This window comes from Ranitomeya imitator, chromosome 4 (assembly GCF_032444005.1).
Source record: "Ranitomeya imitator isolate aRanImi1 chromosome 4, aRanImi1.pri, whole genome shotgun sequence".
Taxonomy (NCBI): Eukaryota; Metazoa; Chordata; class Amphibia; order Anura; family Dendrobatidae; genus Ranitomeya; species Ranitomeya imitator.
In genome coordinates this window covers 509,252,581-509,270,584 of record NC_091285.1, presented here as the reverse complement: position 1 = coordinate 509,270,584, position 18,004 = coordinate 509,252,581, and the positions used below count along the sequence as shown (strand labels likewise).

Sequence of the window (18,004 nt, the reverse complement as noted above, 5' to 3'; positions counted from 1 at the left end):
CATATATATGGTGACATACAGCTGACGTTCTTTCTGATGGAGTCGGTCATTTTTTGTGTCTTTTCCATCAGGCCCAGACCGTAACGACAACTACTCCAGCCAGGACTTGTCTGCAGAGATTACAACAAAGAAACAAACATTTGATTTCTCACATTTTCCAGCCCAGTGCCCATCTATTCGCAACCTGTACAAACTCTTCATCCTGTCATATGTTGCCCTGTTACTGTACCTGCTGTGTGGTGCAATAACATTGCTCCTCTAATGCCCACCACTGTGCCCTTTCCAAAGTAAAATTCCTCTTTTGTGCCTTCTAGGTGGTAAATTTGCCCCCCCCTACAAAATACTAATATCCTCTGTAAGTGCCCCACAAAATAGTGGCCACATTGAGTCCCTAGAAAGTAATAGTGCCCCTTGAAGGTCACAATATCCTGAGTGCCCCTAAAGTAACAATGCTTCTTAAGTGCCCAATTAACATTTAATAATGTCTCCAGAGTTCCTCCATCTACAGTAAAAATGTCCTCTATACACAGTATAATGGGCTAACATCTTAGGCCTCTTTCACACTAGCGTCGGAATCTCCCCGTCGCAATGCGTCGGGGAGAGATTCCGACGCTAGCGTTTAACGCATTGCACAATGGAGGCAGCGGATGCATTTCTCCGGCGCATCCGCTGCCCCATTGTAAGGTGCGGGGAGGTGGGGGCGGAGTTTTTTTGCTCCTGACGGTCCGCCAAAGCACGACGCATCCGTCGCTCGACGGATGCGACGTGTGGCAATCCGTCGCAAATGCATCGTCAATACAAGTCTATGGGGAAAAAACGCATCCTGCAAGCACTTTTGCAGGATGCGTTTTTTCTGCAAAACGACGCATTGTGACGGATTGCAGAAAACGCTAGTGTGAAAGTAGCCTTACGCCTTTGAGCTCCCGTCGAAATCTGTCAATTTTTTTAAAAAACAGGATCCAGCAAATTTTTCTGCTGGATCCTGTTTTTTCTCATAGACTTGTATTAGCGACAGATTGTGACAGATGGCCTTGTTTCATCCGTCGTGCACTGGATCCGTCGGAAAATTGCTGTCCGTCGGGCGGGGACAACCAAGAGATGTTTTTTCTGTACGTCGGAAAATCGCTCAGTGACGGGTCCTGCGCTGCCCGTCATTGGCTATAATGGAAGCCTATGGATGCAGGATCCGTCACTGACCGTCAAAAGCAGGAATCCAGTGACTGTTTCTAACTTTTGAAACAGAGCATACGCGGAAGAATTTCCAGTCAGGGAAATTCTCTCTCACTCGCTCTCTCTTTTTACTATTGATGCTGTCTATGCAGCATCAATAGTAACAAGATATGTTAAAAATAAAAAAAAATAATAAAAATTGCAATATTCTCACCTTCCGGCGTCCACGCAGCATTACCGATGCTCCCGGCAGCTGCGGTTACCAGTAATGCCTTGCGAAATAACCAGATGACGTCGCGTTCTCACGAGACAGCGACATCAGGCATTACTGGCAACGGGAACATCGGTAACACTGCGCGGGATGCCGGAAGGTAAGAATATTGCGGGTTTTTTTTTAACCTGGGTTGTGTTGTGTATGCGTTTTCGCAGCGAAGACACATACACAACAGGTGCACATAGCCTCGACGGGTCCATCAGAAAAATGGGCCCAGTGCACCCGTTTTTTTACAATCTGCACAGGATCAGTCATTTCAACATTTTGACGGATCCTGTGCAGATTGTAAAAACGGAAGTGTGAAAGGCCTTAGAATCCTGACAAGTCCACTTGCAAAGCACTGAAGCACGCAGAGGTTGTCAGAGGCCCAGCGCAGCATGTTACCGCGCTGGGAAGGACTCTGTTCTGCGCGTGTTCAATCACCCCTGGAGAGCGGTAGTGCAGGAAGAACCTGTCTACCTCCACTACTGCAAACTTTGACTTTTGACATATATATAAATGCAGCATACAGTGGGGGAAATAAGTATTTGATCCCTTGCTGATTTTGTTACTTTGCCCACTGACAAAGACATGAACTGTCTATAATTTTAAGGGTGAGTTAATTCTAACATTGAGAGATAGAATATCAAAAATAAAATTCAGAAAATCACATTGTATAAATTATATAAATTTGCATTTTGCAGTGAGAAAAGTATTTGATCCATCTAGCAAACAAGACTTAATACTTGGTGGCAAAACCCTTGCTGGCAAGCACAGCAGTCAGATGTTTTTTGTAGTTGATGAGGTTTGCGCACATGTCAGGAGAAATTTTGGTCTTTGCAGATCATCTCTAAATCATTAACATTTTGAGGCTGTCGCTTGGCAACTTAGAACTTCAACTTCCTCCATAAGTTTTCTATGGGATTAAAGGGAACCTGTTACCTGAATTTGGCGGGACCGGTTTTCGGTCATATGGGCGGAGTTTTCGGGTGTTTGATTCACTCTTTCCTTACCCGCTGGCTGCATGCTGGCCGCAATATTGGATTGAAGTTCATTCTATGTCCTCCGTAGTACACGCCTGCGCAAGGCAAGATTGCCTTGATTTACAAAATCAGCAAAGGATCAAATATTTATTTCCCCCACTGTAGCTCCAAGTGCGGGCCAGGGCATACCAGTCTCCATCTGCAATTCCAGCTATAGCTGCACAGTTCTCACAGGCATCACATTAATACGGTAACTCATTTATAAATATACACTCATAAGTCACTCGAGGGATTATCCAAATTATGCATTTATTAAATCACAATTGTTTTAGTTAAAAAATATTCCAAATAACGTTTCAGTTAATTCGGTCAGTTAGTATTTAAAGTCAGCAACAAACAGTTATAAAACACGAAAAAAATTGATTAGATTATCAAAAGTATCTTTATAAGTCATATCTGTACCAAAAGGTATAAAAACGCAGACAGATTCTACAAAAGCTTCTCTGCGGAGCTTGTCGGAGTCTTGTTATTTACACCATACTGTGCCAACGTGGACATATACATTACTACAGAAGAACCAAACAGGTTGAAGGACTTGTGGTTGGATTGAGTGGTCATCTCCTGAGAGTCTCACACTGTTCTATCATTTAGATCTGCAATTGAGAGGTTGTTAGTGCTGTAAGATGTATTCTAATTAAAATTCACAAAATCTGATGCTCTCCAGCACTGTACAGCATGGGAGGATGAAAGCTTGCCGACTAATAACTGCAAATGTGTAATTGCTTTTGTCAAAAAATTAAAACGGAGACATTGCAGCCACATTTCAAGGGGAAGAGAGAGAAACACAAATGTGTGTGCTATATATACACTATATATCATATAATATATACACAGCAGCGGGACAGAAAAGGTTTGACACCTGTTTAAAGCTAAAACTATGCTATTCGGATGCAGAGGTCATTATCCTCCTTTGTGAATGTAAACTATGTTTTTCAAAAAGTTTCAATCTTAATCTGTCTCACTTAATTGATTCTGAGCCTTCTCTAATCCTGTTGGGTGGTCATGTGCGATACAGCCATTAACAGTAATGACAAGGAAATATATACGGTATTTCACATTGGTGATCCATACTGGAGTTTAAAGCATAACCATTATTTCATAAATCAATAGTAAACATAAAATTAAGCAACTCTGCAATATATTTTATCAGATAAATGTGCCTCTTTCTCCTCCTGGATTGATCATGCATTCTCTCTTCATGGGTACAATCTGTATTCAGTTACAACAATTTCTAAGATAGGATTTAAAAAATCCCAATTGTCATTTCCTATGGACGGAGGCGTTAGCGGCAGACACAGACATTCTGCTGCAAGATCTCTTGAAACGCCAGTCACAGTTCTCAACAGAACGTCATGAACACTAATTGCCATGTCCTATCTCAGTAATGGGACAGTCTGGATTCCCCGAAGACACATTGTGTCCGTGATCTGAGAATGAATGATCAGTCCAGGAGGAGAAAGAAGCAGATTTCTCGGAGTAGATTACCAAGTTCCTTATTTTCACATATACGGTGCTATTGATTCATAGGGGAAAAATGAAGATGACTTAGGCTGGGTTCACATTGCATTAGTGTGTGTCCACTGACGGAATCCGTTACATGGCGCAATTAACGCTATGTAACGGATCCGTTAGCGCACCCATTGACCGCAATGTATCTAACGCATCGCTAACGTATGCCATTTTTGGCATGCACTAGCGATGTCCCGTTATTTTCTGACGGACCACGGGCATCTGCGCTAGCGGGATCGCTAAACGCAATCCCTTTTTGAACTTTGCGTTAGCGTATTCCGTTAGCGTATGCGCTAAATGGATTGCACTAACGCAATGTGAACCTAGCCTTATTTTTTAGCTGCTCATGAAAGTGAATAATAATTAACAAAACAAGACACTTTATCTGCAGGGATTAAGGATGGCGAATCTTGGGTTTTTCAGGTCTCTATGTTTAATATATTGTAAGTAAACTTCAGCTTCACTATTTTTTCTAAGGATGGGCTTGCCTCCTTTTGGGGTGACACAGTGGAGAGATTCCCTACTTGAGAGCCCCCACTATTAGTTGGGAGCTGTTACGTAGCACCTCATTCCCCGTCTTGTAGGGAAAATTGTCAATAAGGCGATTTTATCTCCAACGGTGACATATGTACTCCCAGCAAAGTTTCAAGCACCCGAAAAGTGGTTTAACAAAACTGAAAAAAGATTTCATGGAAATATAACAAATCCAACTACTTTTGACGACATTAGTAAACATTTTCTCATACAAATCTAAAGTAGCTTTTCAATCTTTCAACATTACAGTGCTGAAGGTGTAACGTCCCATGAACAGCGGTAGTTCTCACTATCTCTAGCACATAACATACCTAAAATACAAGTCAAATAATGACAGTGTCATTTGTAATAACAGCAAGAGTTACATAAATCTGTCTGCTTGATGGAAGGAAAGCGATCATGGCACAACTATTTATGTACAAATATATACATACAAGTACATTATAGTGCATTCTTGTTGCTGAAGAGGTTTTTCCCACAAACAAAGTACATTTTAATCAATAGATCTTGGAATAATAATAAGTTCCACAATTGGAGGTGTTTAAATAAAATGTTCCTGTGCTGAGATAATCTTATAAATGTGTTCCTGCTGTGTACTGTACAATGGCTTATTCACATGTCAGTATTTTGTATCAGTATTTGCATCTCAAAACCAAGAATGGAACTTGCAAAGAAAAGGTATAATTGAAAGATTGACAATAGTCAATAGATTCTGTTTTTGAGACACTCCTGGTTTTGGCATACAAATACTTATGAAATACTGATCAAAAATATTGAAGTGTAATTGGGGCCTAATTGCTGAGTCAGACCGTACAGAAACACGGTCTGATCTCAGCACAGCTCCTGGCGAAGGGACGACGCAAAAGAGTATACAGACAGGACAGCATGGGATCACAGCTGCTGCTTTCTGTGAGGTAAAGCTTTCGCTGCATGTTTCTAAACATGTTTTATCTCACAGAAAGCAGCATCAATGATCCCGGGCTGTAATGTCTATAAACTCTTTTTCTCCCCCCCCCCCACCCAGGAGATGTGGTAAGATCAGACCATGTTTCTGCACGGTCAGACACAGTAATTACACAGCACAAAGCACGGGTACATTTAGAAGATTATCTTAACACAGGAACATTTTTTTTTACCACATCGAAATTGTGGAAACTATTTTTATTCCAGGATCTATTGATTGAAAGGTACTTTGCTGGTGGAAAAATCACTTTAAAAAAGGGCCTGTCAACATGTCAGATATGTTTATTTGTATTCCCTAGGAAATATTAATTCAGGAGCATCTGATTTTAAAACTCTGCTTTGTGCCGTTCCGCACGCCTCAATATGCATGAATAAATTAACACTTAGTTGAAAAAATAGCACAGTTTAGATTGAGGCAAAACTCCTCCAAAACTGGAGGCTTAGTGTTCAGCCTTCTAATGACAAAAATAATAAAGCAGTACATCCAATCCGGTGAAGAACGTGTAAAGGATCCTATAGCCACCAATAACTAGGGGGGTGTCCGTACACACTGACAGCACTGATTGGATAGTGTCAGACTGCGCAGGGACATCCCTTTTTTGAGAACCGAAATAAAACTCAGTTATTAGCTGTATTTATTCATTTTTAGGAGGAAAGGCACAACAAAGTACTAAGGAAAGATGATCGAGCATTATTATTTTATTTTTTTATTGGGAATACAAGTGATTTAACAGACATGTCAGACGAGCTGGCAGGTCCTTGTATAATGTGCAATAAAACGAGAAGACAATTTACAAGTTTATTCCTTATGTATCAAAATGTAACACATTCTGCTGTAGTTTATGGATCCTGAATCGCTCATCACTCAGATGATCCAGATGGGATCTATTACCCATAATCCCCTTTTCTGTAGGAGTCTGTAGTAGTTCCTATACTGGATAATGGAGATGGCGGGCTCACTCAGTCTGCATTTTTGAAGTTAATGTGCAGCTTGCAGGGCAGACCATAGGAGCTTTGAAAGGCAGAATAGGATAGATATTACATCACTGAGTCAGTCCTGTCTGATTTTCCTTTTTTACTTATCACGAGGTACAATTTAAGAACTACACGTCCAACACCAGAGATGAAGAGGCAGAAACATAATCATCTTATATAGTGCATAGATCTTTCAAATAAGGCACAATTAAATGGAATAATAAGTATCACAATCCTCCCTCAGATTCATATATAGTAATAATAAAAAAAAATAATCTAGAAAATACTTTAGATTACATTTTGCAATGGGAAAATATGGGAAAACAAACTGTAAAACCAAGCAGAAATATTTAATTTCCATATAAAATAGAACTGTGCACAGCGCAACGGTTATGTCATGGCTCTTCTTGTGCTTCGCCTCGTATAATGTTTTCTTCACTGACAGTGTTGTCCACTTGCTCCATTATCTATATTAAGCAGAAGAAAGAAGATTTTTTTTAATAGTAAAAGTCGTCAGTTAAAAAGAAATAACAGGCCAAAAAATAACATTATAGCATTCTAAAGAAGAAGATCTACTAAGGTCATCTGTGTTAAAGGGAACCTGCCAAGCAATTCATGCTGCCCTAACCGCAGACAGCATGGTAACATTGTAGATCTAGCCGGGAATGGCACTGGACTAGTCTGGTCTCCAGCTCTGGTCCCTGGCCAGCTCTTCCCTGTGCTGCTAGAGGTGATTGACAGGTCTCTTCCCATTTACTTACGAGGGACAGAGAAAGCGCTCAATCACTTCTAGCAGCCCTGAGAAGACTCGGTCAGGGGCAGAACTGGACTAGTCTGGTCTCCAGCTCTGGTCCCTGGCCAGCTCTTTCCTGTGCTGCTAGAGGTGATTAATAAGGTCTCTGCCCATTTACTTGTAAGGTTTTTTTGGACAAAACGTTGTCAATTTAAGGAGCGCTATGGCTATAGAGCACTCTGCAATAGATTAGTGGTAAACAAACCTTTTATTGAACCCATACGTGTTTCAGCAGCGGACTGCTACCTTCCTTGGGTGGATTCCATGTTGCGGATTGGAAAAACGCACCACAAGTCAGTTTACGCAGCATAAAAAAGAAATCCACTTTGCTCGCACTGTAAATGCGGCGTTTTTTGCAGAAGCGAAAATATGCGAAAACGCTTTAGAATAAAGCTCATCGTGTGTGCACAGGCTTAAGGTCCCAATATGGATTGGATGAAAGTCGGCCAATCAGACTGAAAGGAAAGGAACAGCCACTTGAAATTTCAATGCCCGATCCTTTCATTTTTTGTATGGAAGATCTTTCTCCTCTCTCCCGGGTGAAAACAAACGAATGCTCAGTCAAGCACTTGTGTATATGGGCAATCTGAGGGATGGTGTCTTCCGTATTAGATAGCTGGTTGGCCGTGAGCCATCTCGTGTGTAGGGCCAGCATTGCAGCCCAATGGAGATAACCCAAGGGAATCCAGCAGAATGATGAAATCAGCCATTTATATGAGCATAGAAATGACCAGAAACAACTCAAAGTTATCAAAACATAAAAATAGTGAACTGTATATAGTTAAGCAAAAGTAGCAAATGTGCATAGGTCAGCAAAAGTAGCAAATGTGCATAGGTCATAGAATTCTTCTTCCTATGTTTGATATGATGGAATAAATTATTTTTTTTATTCTTTGGGAACATCTTGGCACATTTGCAATGTGCAGTAAAAGCTATAATAGATAGAAACCATTGGGAACAGAACAGTATAGTCTGTGTGTTCTTCATACACAATATTGGCAGTGTGTGCTGCCATCTGATGGCTACCGATCATAGTGCTTCCTAATAGGGATCAGTAGATCTGTGAGAAGTAGCTTTCAGGTTGCACCGACACGTGATCATTGATATAATTGTGGATGAATGACTTTTAACCTAAGGCGGGAGTTGATCCAAAACAGAAGAAATGTATGTGGTTGCTCTATACTGTTTATTAGAGAGACACTCCTTGCCTTAATTGAAAAAAAAAAACAAAAAACTATCAAATGTCGATCCTAAGGGTATGTGCACGCAATGTCAAACATATGCACAAATTGGCCAATTCACGAGAGCCCATCATCCGTGGCAAGACGTTTCCCTATGATGGGACTCTGAAGCCTAGAATTGCAGGTCAGTGGGTGGGGAGAAGCCGCTTAGGACCTGCCTGTCCGACCAGTCTGCCATGTGGACAGTGGCTGCACGATTCCAGCCATAATATGGGTTTTATTCTGAAACGGTGTGGTGTTTCTGAGATAAGCATAGTTTAATAGCAGCTGGGGACAGAGCACTGTGGGCGACACGTCGGACAGACGGATTCCCGGCAGCTTCTCCCTGTCCGTTACTCTAGAATTGTAAGCTTTCAGTCTGAAAGAGGCATACAAGTTTAGGGTCCCATCAAGGAAGTACGCCATGTCGTAATTCGCGAGAGCCTATTTGTGCACCAAGTACCTTCATTTTTAACATATTTTCTATAGCAGCAACACAGGTCCAATTTCACATATTCAATGTTTGCATATTATAGCATTCAGAGCGAAGGTGTTTTCTTGGTTATGTCAATAGTCGTGACGGCTTGCACCTGTTCGCACTTGTCTTTGTTCTGTCTGGAGGTGCTGGTCAGCCTTTTGATACTTTTAGTACACGCCTTCTGATTGAGCACTTCTCCCATTAGCCTAAGGTATTTTTAATTAAAGCTGTATCCCGCCTGCCCCTAAAATTGTAGGCTTTCAGTCCGGAAGAGGCATGTAAAAGTTTAAAGTCCCATCAAAGTGGTACACCTTGCCGTGGCTGATGGGCTCTCATGAATTGGCCAATTTGTGAGCTTCATTTTTTTAACATTTTCTACAGCAGTAATACAGTTGCATTTTTATATATTCAATATTATGACATTTCAGAGCGCAGCTGTATTTTCTCGATTGTGCTGCCCCGGAGTGACAGGCCTGTCTTTGCGTACGTGAATAGGCAGAGGCCGATCACTGAAGGGGAGCAGGTGGGGAGAAGCCGCTGTGGACACTCCTGTCCTCCGAGTCTCCTGTGAGGCTCAGTCCCCGGAAGTTATTAAACTACTCTCTTCTCTGAAACACTAACGTTTCAGAGTTAAACATATGGCTGAAATTATACAACATTGTGTGGTTTTTCAAGTAACAGTGTCAGGGAAACACTAAGAATGGCGTGATCAAGGAAAAACATCCAGCAAAAGAGAATCCTGTGGACACCTTGTTGGCAAAAGGGATGTCAAGAATCATTCTGACAACTCCTCATTTATTTACATCATTGCTTAAGGAAACCAAGGAAAATCAATTTGATTATTTTGCAGTGTTATAACACTGCCTTGGTGGGTGCATCCAAATTTCTGTTGCACCATTTTGATGGGAGGACCAGAATTTGGCACAAGCAGTATGAATCGATGAACCCTTCCTACCAACTGTTCAGTTTTCTGTATTTGGAGTAATGGTGTAGGGGATAATTTCAGTGTTTTCATAGCACACCATGGGTCTTACGGTACGGCTTACCCAGGCATTGTGGCTGCAGGTGAACCCATGGCAGAGCACACATTCAGTAGGACAATGCACCATGTCACAGGGGTCATATACTCATGGATTAGCTCCAGGAACATGGCAGCGCGTTTTCATCACTTCCCAGTCTTTTCTCTGTCTGGGATAGGCTTTTCATAGCAGGTCAGTACCCATCTAATGTGCGGTAACTGCGAGATGCGGTCTTGGTCGCATGGAGGAAACTTCTTGCAAAACTATTTGAACTCGTAGTGGGATCTCTGGCTTTCAGTAGTTGTGGCACAGGAGGTCCAGCGTTCACTAGATGGATGTCCGCGAGTAAAGTGACCATTCAGTGTATAGAGCTGGAATACAGATACCACTGAATGTTCTCTCTACAAGTGCTGGCGTATAAGATTTGCTTTCCTCCCGACAGTGACTGGATGGGCTCTAGACACTAAAGGTACCTTCACACATAACGATATTGTTAACGATATCGTTGCTATTTGTGACGTAGCAACGATATCGTTAATGAAATCGTTATGTGTGACAGCGACCAACGATCAGGCCCCTGCTGGGAGATCGTTGGTCGCTGAATAAAGTCCAGAACTTTATTTCGTCGCTGGATCTCCCGCGGACATCGCTGGATCGGCGTGTGTGACACCGATCCAGCGATGTCTTCACTGGTAACCAGGGTAAACATCGGGTAACTAAGCGCAGGGCCGCGCTTAGTAACCTGATGTTTACCCTGGTTACCATGCTAAAAGTAAAAAAAAACAAACACTACATACTTACCTACAGCTGTCTGTCCTCCAGCGCTGCGCTCTGCACTCCTCCTGTACTGGCTGTGAGCCGGAAAGCAGAGCGGTGACGTCACCGCTCTGCTTTCCGGCTCCCAGACAGTACAGGAGGAGAGCAGAGAAGCAGAGCCCAGCGCTGGAGGACAGACAGCGGTAGGTAAGTATGTACTGTTTGTTTTTTTTTACTTTTAGCATGGTAACCAGGGTAAACATCGGGTTACTAAGCGCGGCCCTGCGCTTAGTTACCCGATGTTTACCCTGGTTACCGGCATCGTTGGTCGCTGGAGAGCGGTCTGTGTGACAGCTCTCCAGCGACCAAACAGCGACGCTGCAGCGATCCGGATCGTTGTCGGTATCGCTGCAGCGTCGCTAAATGTGAAGGGGCCTTAAGGGTAATAGTAGAAATATGTCTTTTTGAAGATCCAGGACAAAATCCCATCTTCCCTCAAGGACAGCAGACCATCATGGTGGGAGTTGTACAGGTTTGAGACCGCTGGTCACTGACAATATCACCGGGGTCTTACAATGTGATGGACTGCTTTCCATGAAGAATTTCTCCTAATGAAATATTAGGAACCTGAAAATCCCCTGGGTATTTACTGCCGCCATTAGGTACGGCTCATGAATAATGCACCACGGAGGCGGCACTGAACTATTAGGGCTAATACCTCATAGCAGCCGCCATTCCAGAACTTTTTCATTTCCTTTCTTCTCCAGGCAACGACAGAGCTGGTGAGAAGTGTGCAAGGCACTAGATACAGCAGGGCCGGCTGCCCCATACTGAGCACAATCAGGACAACTAACGTCAAAATCATCCCCACAGCGTAACCTGCAAGAGGATAGCAATGTTAGCAGGAGGCACACTAAAGGCAACATATACAGTACTGAAAATTACCAATTAAATGGACAAATTATCTAAATCCTACCACCCAGAACACAAGTGACATTATCTGACACATCAGGGGCCACACTGTACAATATGGTCCACACTCATCATTTCAATTTTTTGTCTTAGTATTAGTTGACGATTTTGGCGCCAAATTCATCTAAATGGCGCACAGCTAAAGGGGTATTCCCATCTCCTAGATCCTATCCCAATATGTAGAAGGTGTAATAATAATAATATTAGCAAATACCTCCAATTAGAAATGTAGTATATCTTTTCTGATTCGCTATGTCTTTTACCTCATGTGCAGGCATTGCAGGACTGCAGGTATCCATGGCTATGACCACTAAAATAGAGACAGTTAACTAGTTGCTTGTGGTCGTAACCATGGATACCTAATGTCCTGCAATGCCTGCACATGAGAAAAGCGAAGTGGCAAATCAGAAAAACTATAATACATTTCTAATAAGAGGTGGACAAGGAGAGCAAAGGAGTATATGGGTGTAAAATATACAATTTTATTAACAGCATACCAAAATTACTATAATATCAATAAAGTGCATAGGCTGACAATAATAAAAGATACCCAAGGATAGGAATGAGGCCTCCTCTTGAGAAAGCAAGTATACTACGAAGCGAAACGCGCGTCGGGGGTTTCTTTGGAACCCAGTAACTGTTGCCCGCTGTTTTTACTGGTAAGCGCTGTTCCTTACATGTTAACCGTGTTATGTGGGGACGTTCAACTTCAGTTTTGGTATTGGCATTATATGGAGCAGTTCTCTGCCTATGCATTTACCCGCACAGCCGGCAAGGCACACTGGGGTTTCTTCCCTCATTCCTATCCTTGGGTATCTTATTATTGTCAGCCTGTACACTTTATTGATATTATAGTAATTTTGATATGCTGTTAATAAAATTGTATATTTTACACCCATATACTCCTTTGTTCTCCTTGTCCACATGTAATATAGAGTTGGTGTTTTCCCAGGCTTTGCACTATTTAGTGCTATAGTCTTTGTGATTAACATGTTACCTGGTAATGTTATTATTTCTAATTGGAGGTATTTGCTAATACTATTACACCTACTACATATTGGCATTGGATCTTTGAGATGGGAATATCCTATTAATGAAGTTGATGCAAAGTCAACAATACACTTTCGTCTTTCTTAAAAAATTTTTGATGTACAATAACAAATTGTATTGCGGTGCTGTGTTAGCCAGAAAAAAACATGTGAATACTTTTGTGCCCAATGATGACAGAAGTATTCTAGGAGTGATACCTTTATTGGCTAACCTGAAAATATTTTCTGGTTAGCCAATAAAGGTATCACTCCTAGAATACTTCTGTCATCATTGGGCACAAAAGTATTCACATCGTTACATTTTTTTTTTGCAACTCTTCGTGACACAGTCGCATGAGGATGCCAAAAGATAATTGCGCCAAAATACTGCCAGTGTCAAAAATACACCAGGGAGGGCTGGACTGAAGTTGCACCAAAGTTTGTGACTTTTTTAAAGAGTCACAATTGATGAATCTGGAATTGCTAGACTCCAAACTGCACAGCGTAACAAAATAAATGATATATTTATTTGAAAGACATATAAAATTGATTTCAAAACAAAGAGCAAATAGGATAAGGAATTGGGTGCAAAAAAAAAAAAAAAAAAAAAGCACAAATCCAACAAAACTAGACAAAAAAAGGGGCAAAGGCAATAATGAATGGGAGCCAGTAGACCCACTAGTGGATGAATACACTGTGTAACCATACCAGTCATCAGGTCCCTTATAGGACGAGGTACCAGGTGCTACACGTACCTATAGTGCAGGATATGTAATATGTACTGGAGGAGGTAAAGCGCACGTCAAATCTTCTGCAGTATGCCACCAGCAGGCCTACAAAGCAAACACAAAGCCGGGCTTTAATTACAGTGTACATGGATTATCCATTGTCCTCTACGGTAAATCCTTCTACAAACATTGATTTACATGACTGTGTTAAAGAATAAGGAATTTTAATATTTCAGCACAAGCCCATGTCTACCTGCTCTGAGTTTCTATCCAGTAACTCAAAGACTACGTATACCTTTACACCCATTTTATTGCTCCAATGTATCATCTTCTTTTAAAAAATATCCCGTTTTGTGTCTACAGCTCCCAGGCAGATCTATGTGTCTCCATGGTAACAAACACAAATCCTGTGTAGTTAATGCTACAGTCACATCACCTGCCACCTTAATTCAAAGTTGTATATTGGTAAAAAGTAGAGGAACTTAAAGGGGTGTCTGCCATCTCCTGAATGCTTAGAGTGTGTGGACCGCGCACTGCCAGGATTCTCCAACTCTGGCAGCAAAAACAGGCGGCCACGTGACTAAAGGTATGTGGTTTTCATAATTTTGAGAACATTCTGACTAGATGTTACATTGTTCCATAGGTTGAAAAAAAGACACAGGTCCATCAAGATCAACCTTTTCCCACAAGTTATACATTCGCTATCGCAATTCATTATCACCCACAATGCCTTCTTGCTTTGTTGAGAGAATAGCACCCAGGCCTTTTTTTATATGCTGTTCTAGTGTCGGCCATTACTAGCTCTTGTGGTCGGCATTTCACAGTCTGACTGCTCTAACTGTAAAGAACCCTTTCCTATTTAGCAGCAGGAATCGCCGTCCCTCCACACATCATGGTTCTTTGTAAGATCTTTGTCATGTGCCAGTCCTTTGTATTGATCACACATGTATTCATACATATAAATGAGATCTATTCTCAGGCATTTTGTTTCTAAGATAAAGAAACCACACTTTCCAGTCTTTCATCATCGGAGAGGCCTTCAATTCCTTGTAATAATCTAGCTTAAGTGAACTGAGCAATGCCGAGCACGGCACGACTAGTCTGCAAGTGACCGCTTGTATGAAAGCACATATTTGTGGGATCGGGACCACTAATCTCGCCGCCTGACAGTAGTTTCATGCTGCCCGAACCACAAGCAGCCTAAATCAGACACGAACTTAGTTATTGCCGCCATGTATGTCTTACTCTAAAATGCGCTTACTTTTCAGACAACACAAACGTTGAAAAGCCAGCCAGGGATTTTGTGACTAGTCCAAGACAGGTCCTTGGTGGTTTATCCCCAGCCTGCTCTATAGGTGTGTGCATAGTGAGACACCGGTCCGCCGCAGGAAGAAGCCATCAGATCTATACGTTATATCAATATGTGCCACCAACATCTCAGGACAATGGACGTGATCAATTCAGATCTTTACAAAGGTGGCGATCTGTACGAGTTACTGCAAGCCGGCCATAACACAGAGGGCAAATGAAATGTGTTAGAAGACAATGGGGACTAAAAAAAAGTAATGGCACATGATTACGACATCAGTCGAAACGCGTCGGACAAACGCTGCTAAATGTGCGTAATGGTGTAAGATATTACTATTTTTAAGTGGTTTATCATAGAAAGTCAAAGAATTTTTTAAAATAGAGAAACAAATATACAAATTTTAATCTACATTCCTGCTGGATTGATCGTATTTTTATGTGGACTGATTGCTCAACCTTTCCGCGCAGGAACAGGTGAGCAATAGCCGATATTCAGGTGAGCTGACTATTCATATGTGTTTTTGGACTAAAAAAATAACTCCTAGGGAATGTTGGTTCTCCCAAGAATGTATTTTTATTAATACTAGAGAATGACACGTTTATGGCTTCTTATAACCTGAATTGGAATTCTATACATAGGAGGCGACAATGGGCACATAAGAGATTTACAAGCAACATAGGTGTGTAGTGTGGGACACTATCAAGTTTATTAGGAGAATGAGCAAACTTATTTTTGCAGCTGATTTCTCAAAAAAAAAAAAAAAACTCAAACATTATTATACATTGACTTTTTATTCTTTACTTACCGGGTACAATGATATCTCCAAAGCCCAACAATGAAAAAGGCATCACACATAATTTTACAGCAGAATACTCCAGCCTAGGCACCCTAATAACTACAGGTAACTGGAAGACAAGAAAAGGACAGGCATATTTCAAAGTGCGATATTAAAGCTGGCCAAAGACATAAAGATCGCCAACAGGTAATCAGAACACATCATTAGTGTGCATAAATCATCTTATAGGGGATCTGAGCTCCAGAAGATACTGAGAATAGTTATACACTATCCAGAACATTCAAATTGCAATTACAAGAAAAAGAAAGGAAATTATGGAAAACATAAGATTGATAAACATTTTCATGATATGCAAATGATTAAGAAATGGAAACAGAATAATGAATAAATCGAGATGTTTTGAAAATGAAGTATTAACGCCAAGCACAGAAATATGATTTTTGGTACTCTCCTTCTCAGTTGCTTCATTGGGGGACACAGGAACTATGGGATTATGTGCTGCCACCTGGAGGCGGACACCAAGAATACATTTTACAAAAAAGCTGACTCCTCCCTATCAGGCTACACCCGGGAAGCAGACACCCAGTTATTCAGTAGAGAAGCAAAATCAAGACCACACCCAAAAAGGTAGGGTGTTGTATCCCAAATGAAGCCTGTGAGAAAAAGATTTTATGGCAAGTGCTCAAAATCCTTATATCTTGTTTGCTTCATTGAGGAACATAGGAACCACGGGAGGTCCTGAACCTCTCCCTGGGGTGGGAACGCCAATACCAGTACTGCACAAGAAGGAATAGCAATCCCTCAGGTTACTACTCAAGCTGCAGCTTGTAGTATCCTTCTGATAAGGCTTGCATCCCTAGACGCAAAGATAAGAGCCTTATAAAGATGTGGACAGAAGACAAAGTAAGGGCTCAATGGACTAGAAGAGCAGAAGACTCAGGAGACTTCTACCCTGCGGGGGAATAAAGCCATGTCCTGGCTTCTGATGGGTCCTACTCTACTGTACATGCCACTTTTGGGCCACCAGCCTACAACTCTGGACAAAACATGTCACTCTGGGCTAAACCTACAATTTATGGGCAGGTAGAGTTGATTACCGCCACCTGCAAGGTCAATGGGAGGAGTGCAAGATCAGTCTGGATGCAGCCGCATCCATACATCAAATAGATCTCTAAGAATCTTCATTTCATCTATAACTAAGTTTTATGAAAAAAAAAAATTTTTGCAATTTTTTTTATGAAAAAATATTTTTGAGAAGTATAATTCGTATTGAATATTTGTCTGTGTTTTCACATGGCCTAGATTCATGTACATGTGCTGCTGTGTTCTTTATCTATATGATGCAGCTTGCACGTGTTCACATTAGGAGAGCTGGTTGTTTTTTTTCTTTCTCTATTTGATGTATGGATGCGGCTGCATCCATCCTGATCTTGCACTCCTCCCATTGACCTTGCAGGTGGCGGTAATCAACTCTACCTGCCCATATATTGTAGGTTTAGCCCAGAGTGACATGTTTTGTCCAGAGTTGTAGGCTGGTGGCCCAAAAGTGGCATGTATGGTAGAGTAGGACCCATCAGAAGGAGATCACCTTGCCGTGGTTGATGGGCACACATGAATTGGCCAATTTATGCGCTAAGAATCTTCATTTCATCTATAACTGTAAGTTTTATGAAAAAACATTTTTTGAAATTTTTTTTATGGAAAAATATTTTTGAGAAGTATAATTCGCATTGAATATTTGTCTGTGTTTTCACATGGCCTAGATTCATGTACATGTGCTGCTGTGTTCTTCTTATCTATATGATGCAGCTTGCACGGTTTCTCTCTCTCTCGCTATGCGTCGGGCCGACGCACCTTGTGCACGACGTGGGCAGCGGATGCAGTTTTTCAACGCACCCGCTGCCCAGTCTAAAGTCCGGGGATGAGGGGGCGGAGTTTCAACAGCGCATGCGCGGTAGAAAATGGCGGATGCAACGGACAAAAAAACGTTCACTTGAACGTTTTTTCGTGCCGACGGTCCGCCAAAACACGACGGATCCGTTGCAGGACGGACGTGACGTGTAGCCAAGCCATCCGTCGCTAATACAAGTCTATGGGAAAAAAAACGCATCCTGCGTGCACATTTGCAGGATCCGTTTTTTTCCCAAAACGACGGATAGGGACGGATTGCAAAAAACGCAAGTGTGAAAGTAGCCTATGTTCCTGTATGGATACAACTGCAAACTGTCTGTAAAAGCAAGCAACTTTGCAATTTAGTGGTTAATAAAAATCCTCTCCATTCCCCAGAACAGAAAGATTTTGAATTTAAATGTTTATGGCTTAATTATGCATAGAATCAGCCACCGCTGCAGTCACACCAGTGGTGGTCGAACATGTTCCCTATGCAGCTTGTAAGCACTACTCTGAAGCTGGTCAGGATAGTTAGAGCATGTTGTACAGCTCCTGATCTGGACAGCGT

General features: G+C 41.7%; 1 protein-coding gene across 2 annotated transcripts in view; it reads right to left on the bottom strand.

Annotated features, from left to right (window-relative positions):
• Nucleotides 1-2,698: 2,698 nt before the first annotated feature.
• Nucleotides 2,699-18,004, bottom strand: part of SPPL2A (signal peptide peptidase like 2A) — a 76,740-nt gene continuing 61,434 nt past the window's right edge. The window contains exons 13-16 of one of the 2 annotated variants that reach the window (XM_069766066.1): nucleotides 15,556-15,655; nucleotides 13,469-13,546; nucleotides 11,432-11,592; nucleotides 2,699-6,914 (exon numbers count right to left, since the gene is read on the bottom strand). In XM_069766066.1, the coding sequence (XP_069622167.1) occupies nucleotides 6,843-6,914; nucleotides 11,432-11,592; nucleotides 13,469-13,546; nucleotides 15,556-15,655 (411 nt within the window). In that variant the 3' untranslated portion in view covers nucleotides 2,699-6,842. The remainder of the gene's footprint in view (nucleotides 6,915-11,431; nucleotides 11,593-13,468; nucleotides 13,547-15,555; nucleotides 15,656-18,004) is intronic. The other variant, XM_069766067.1, reaches the window with a different exon arrangement.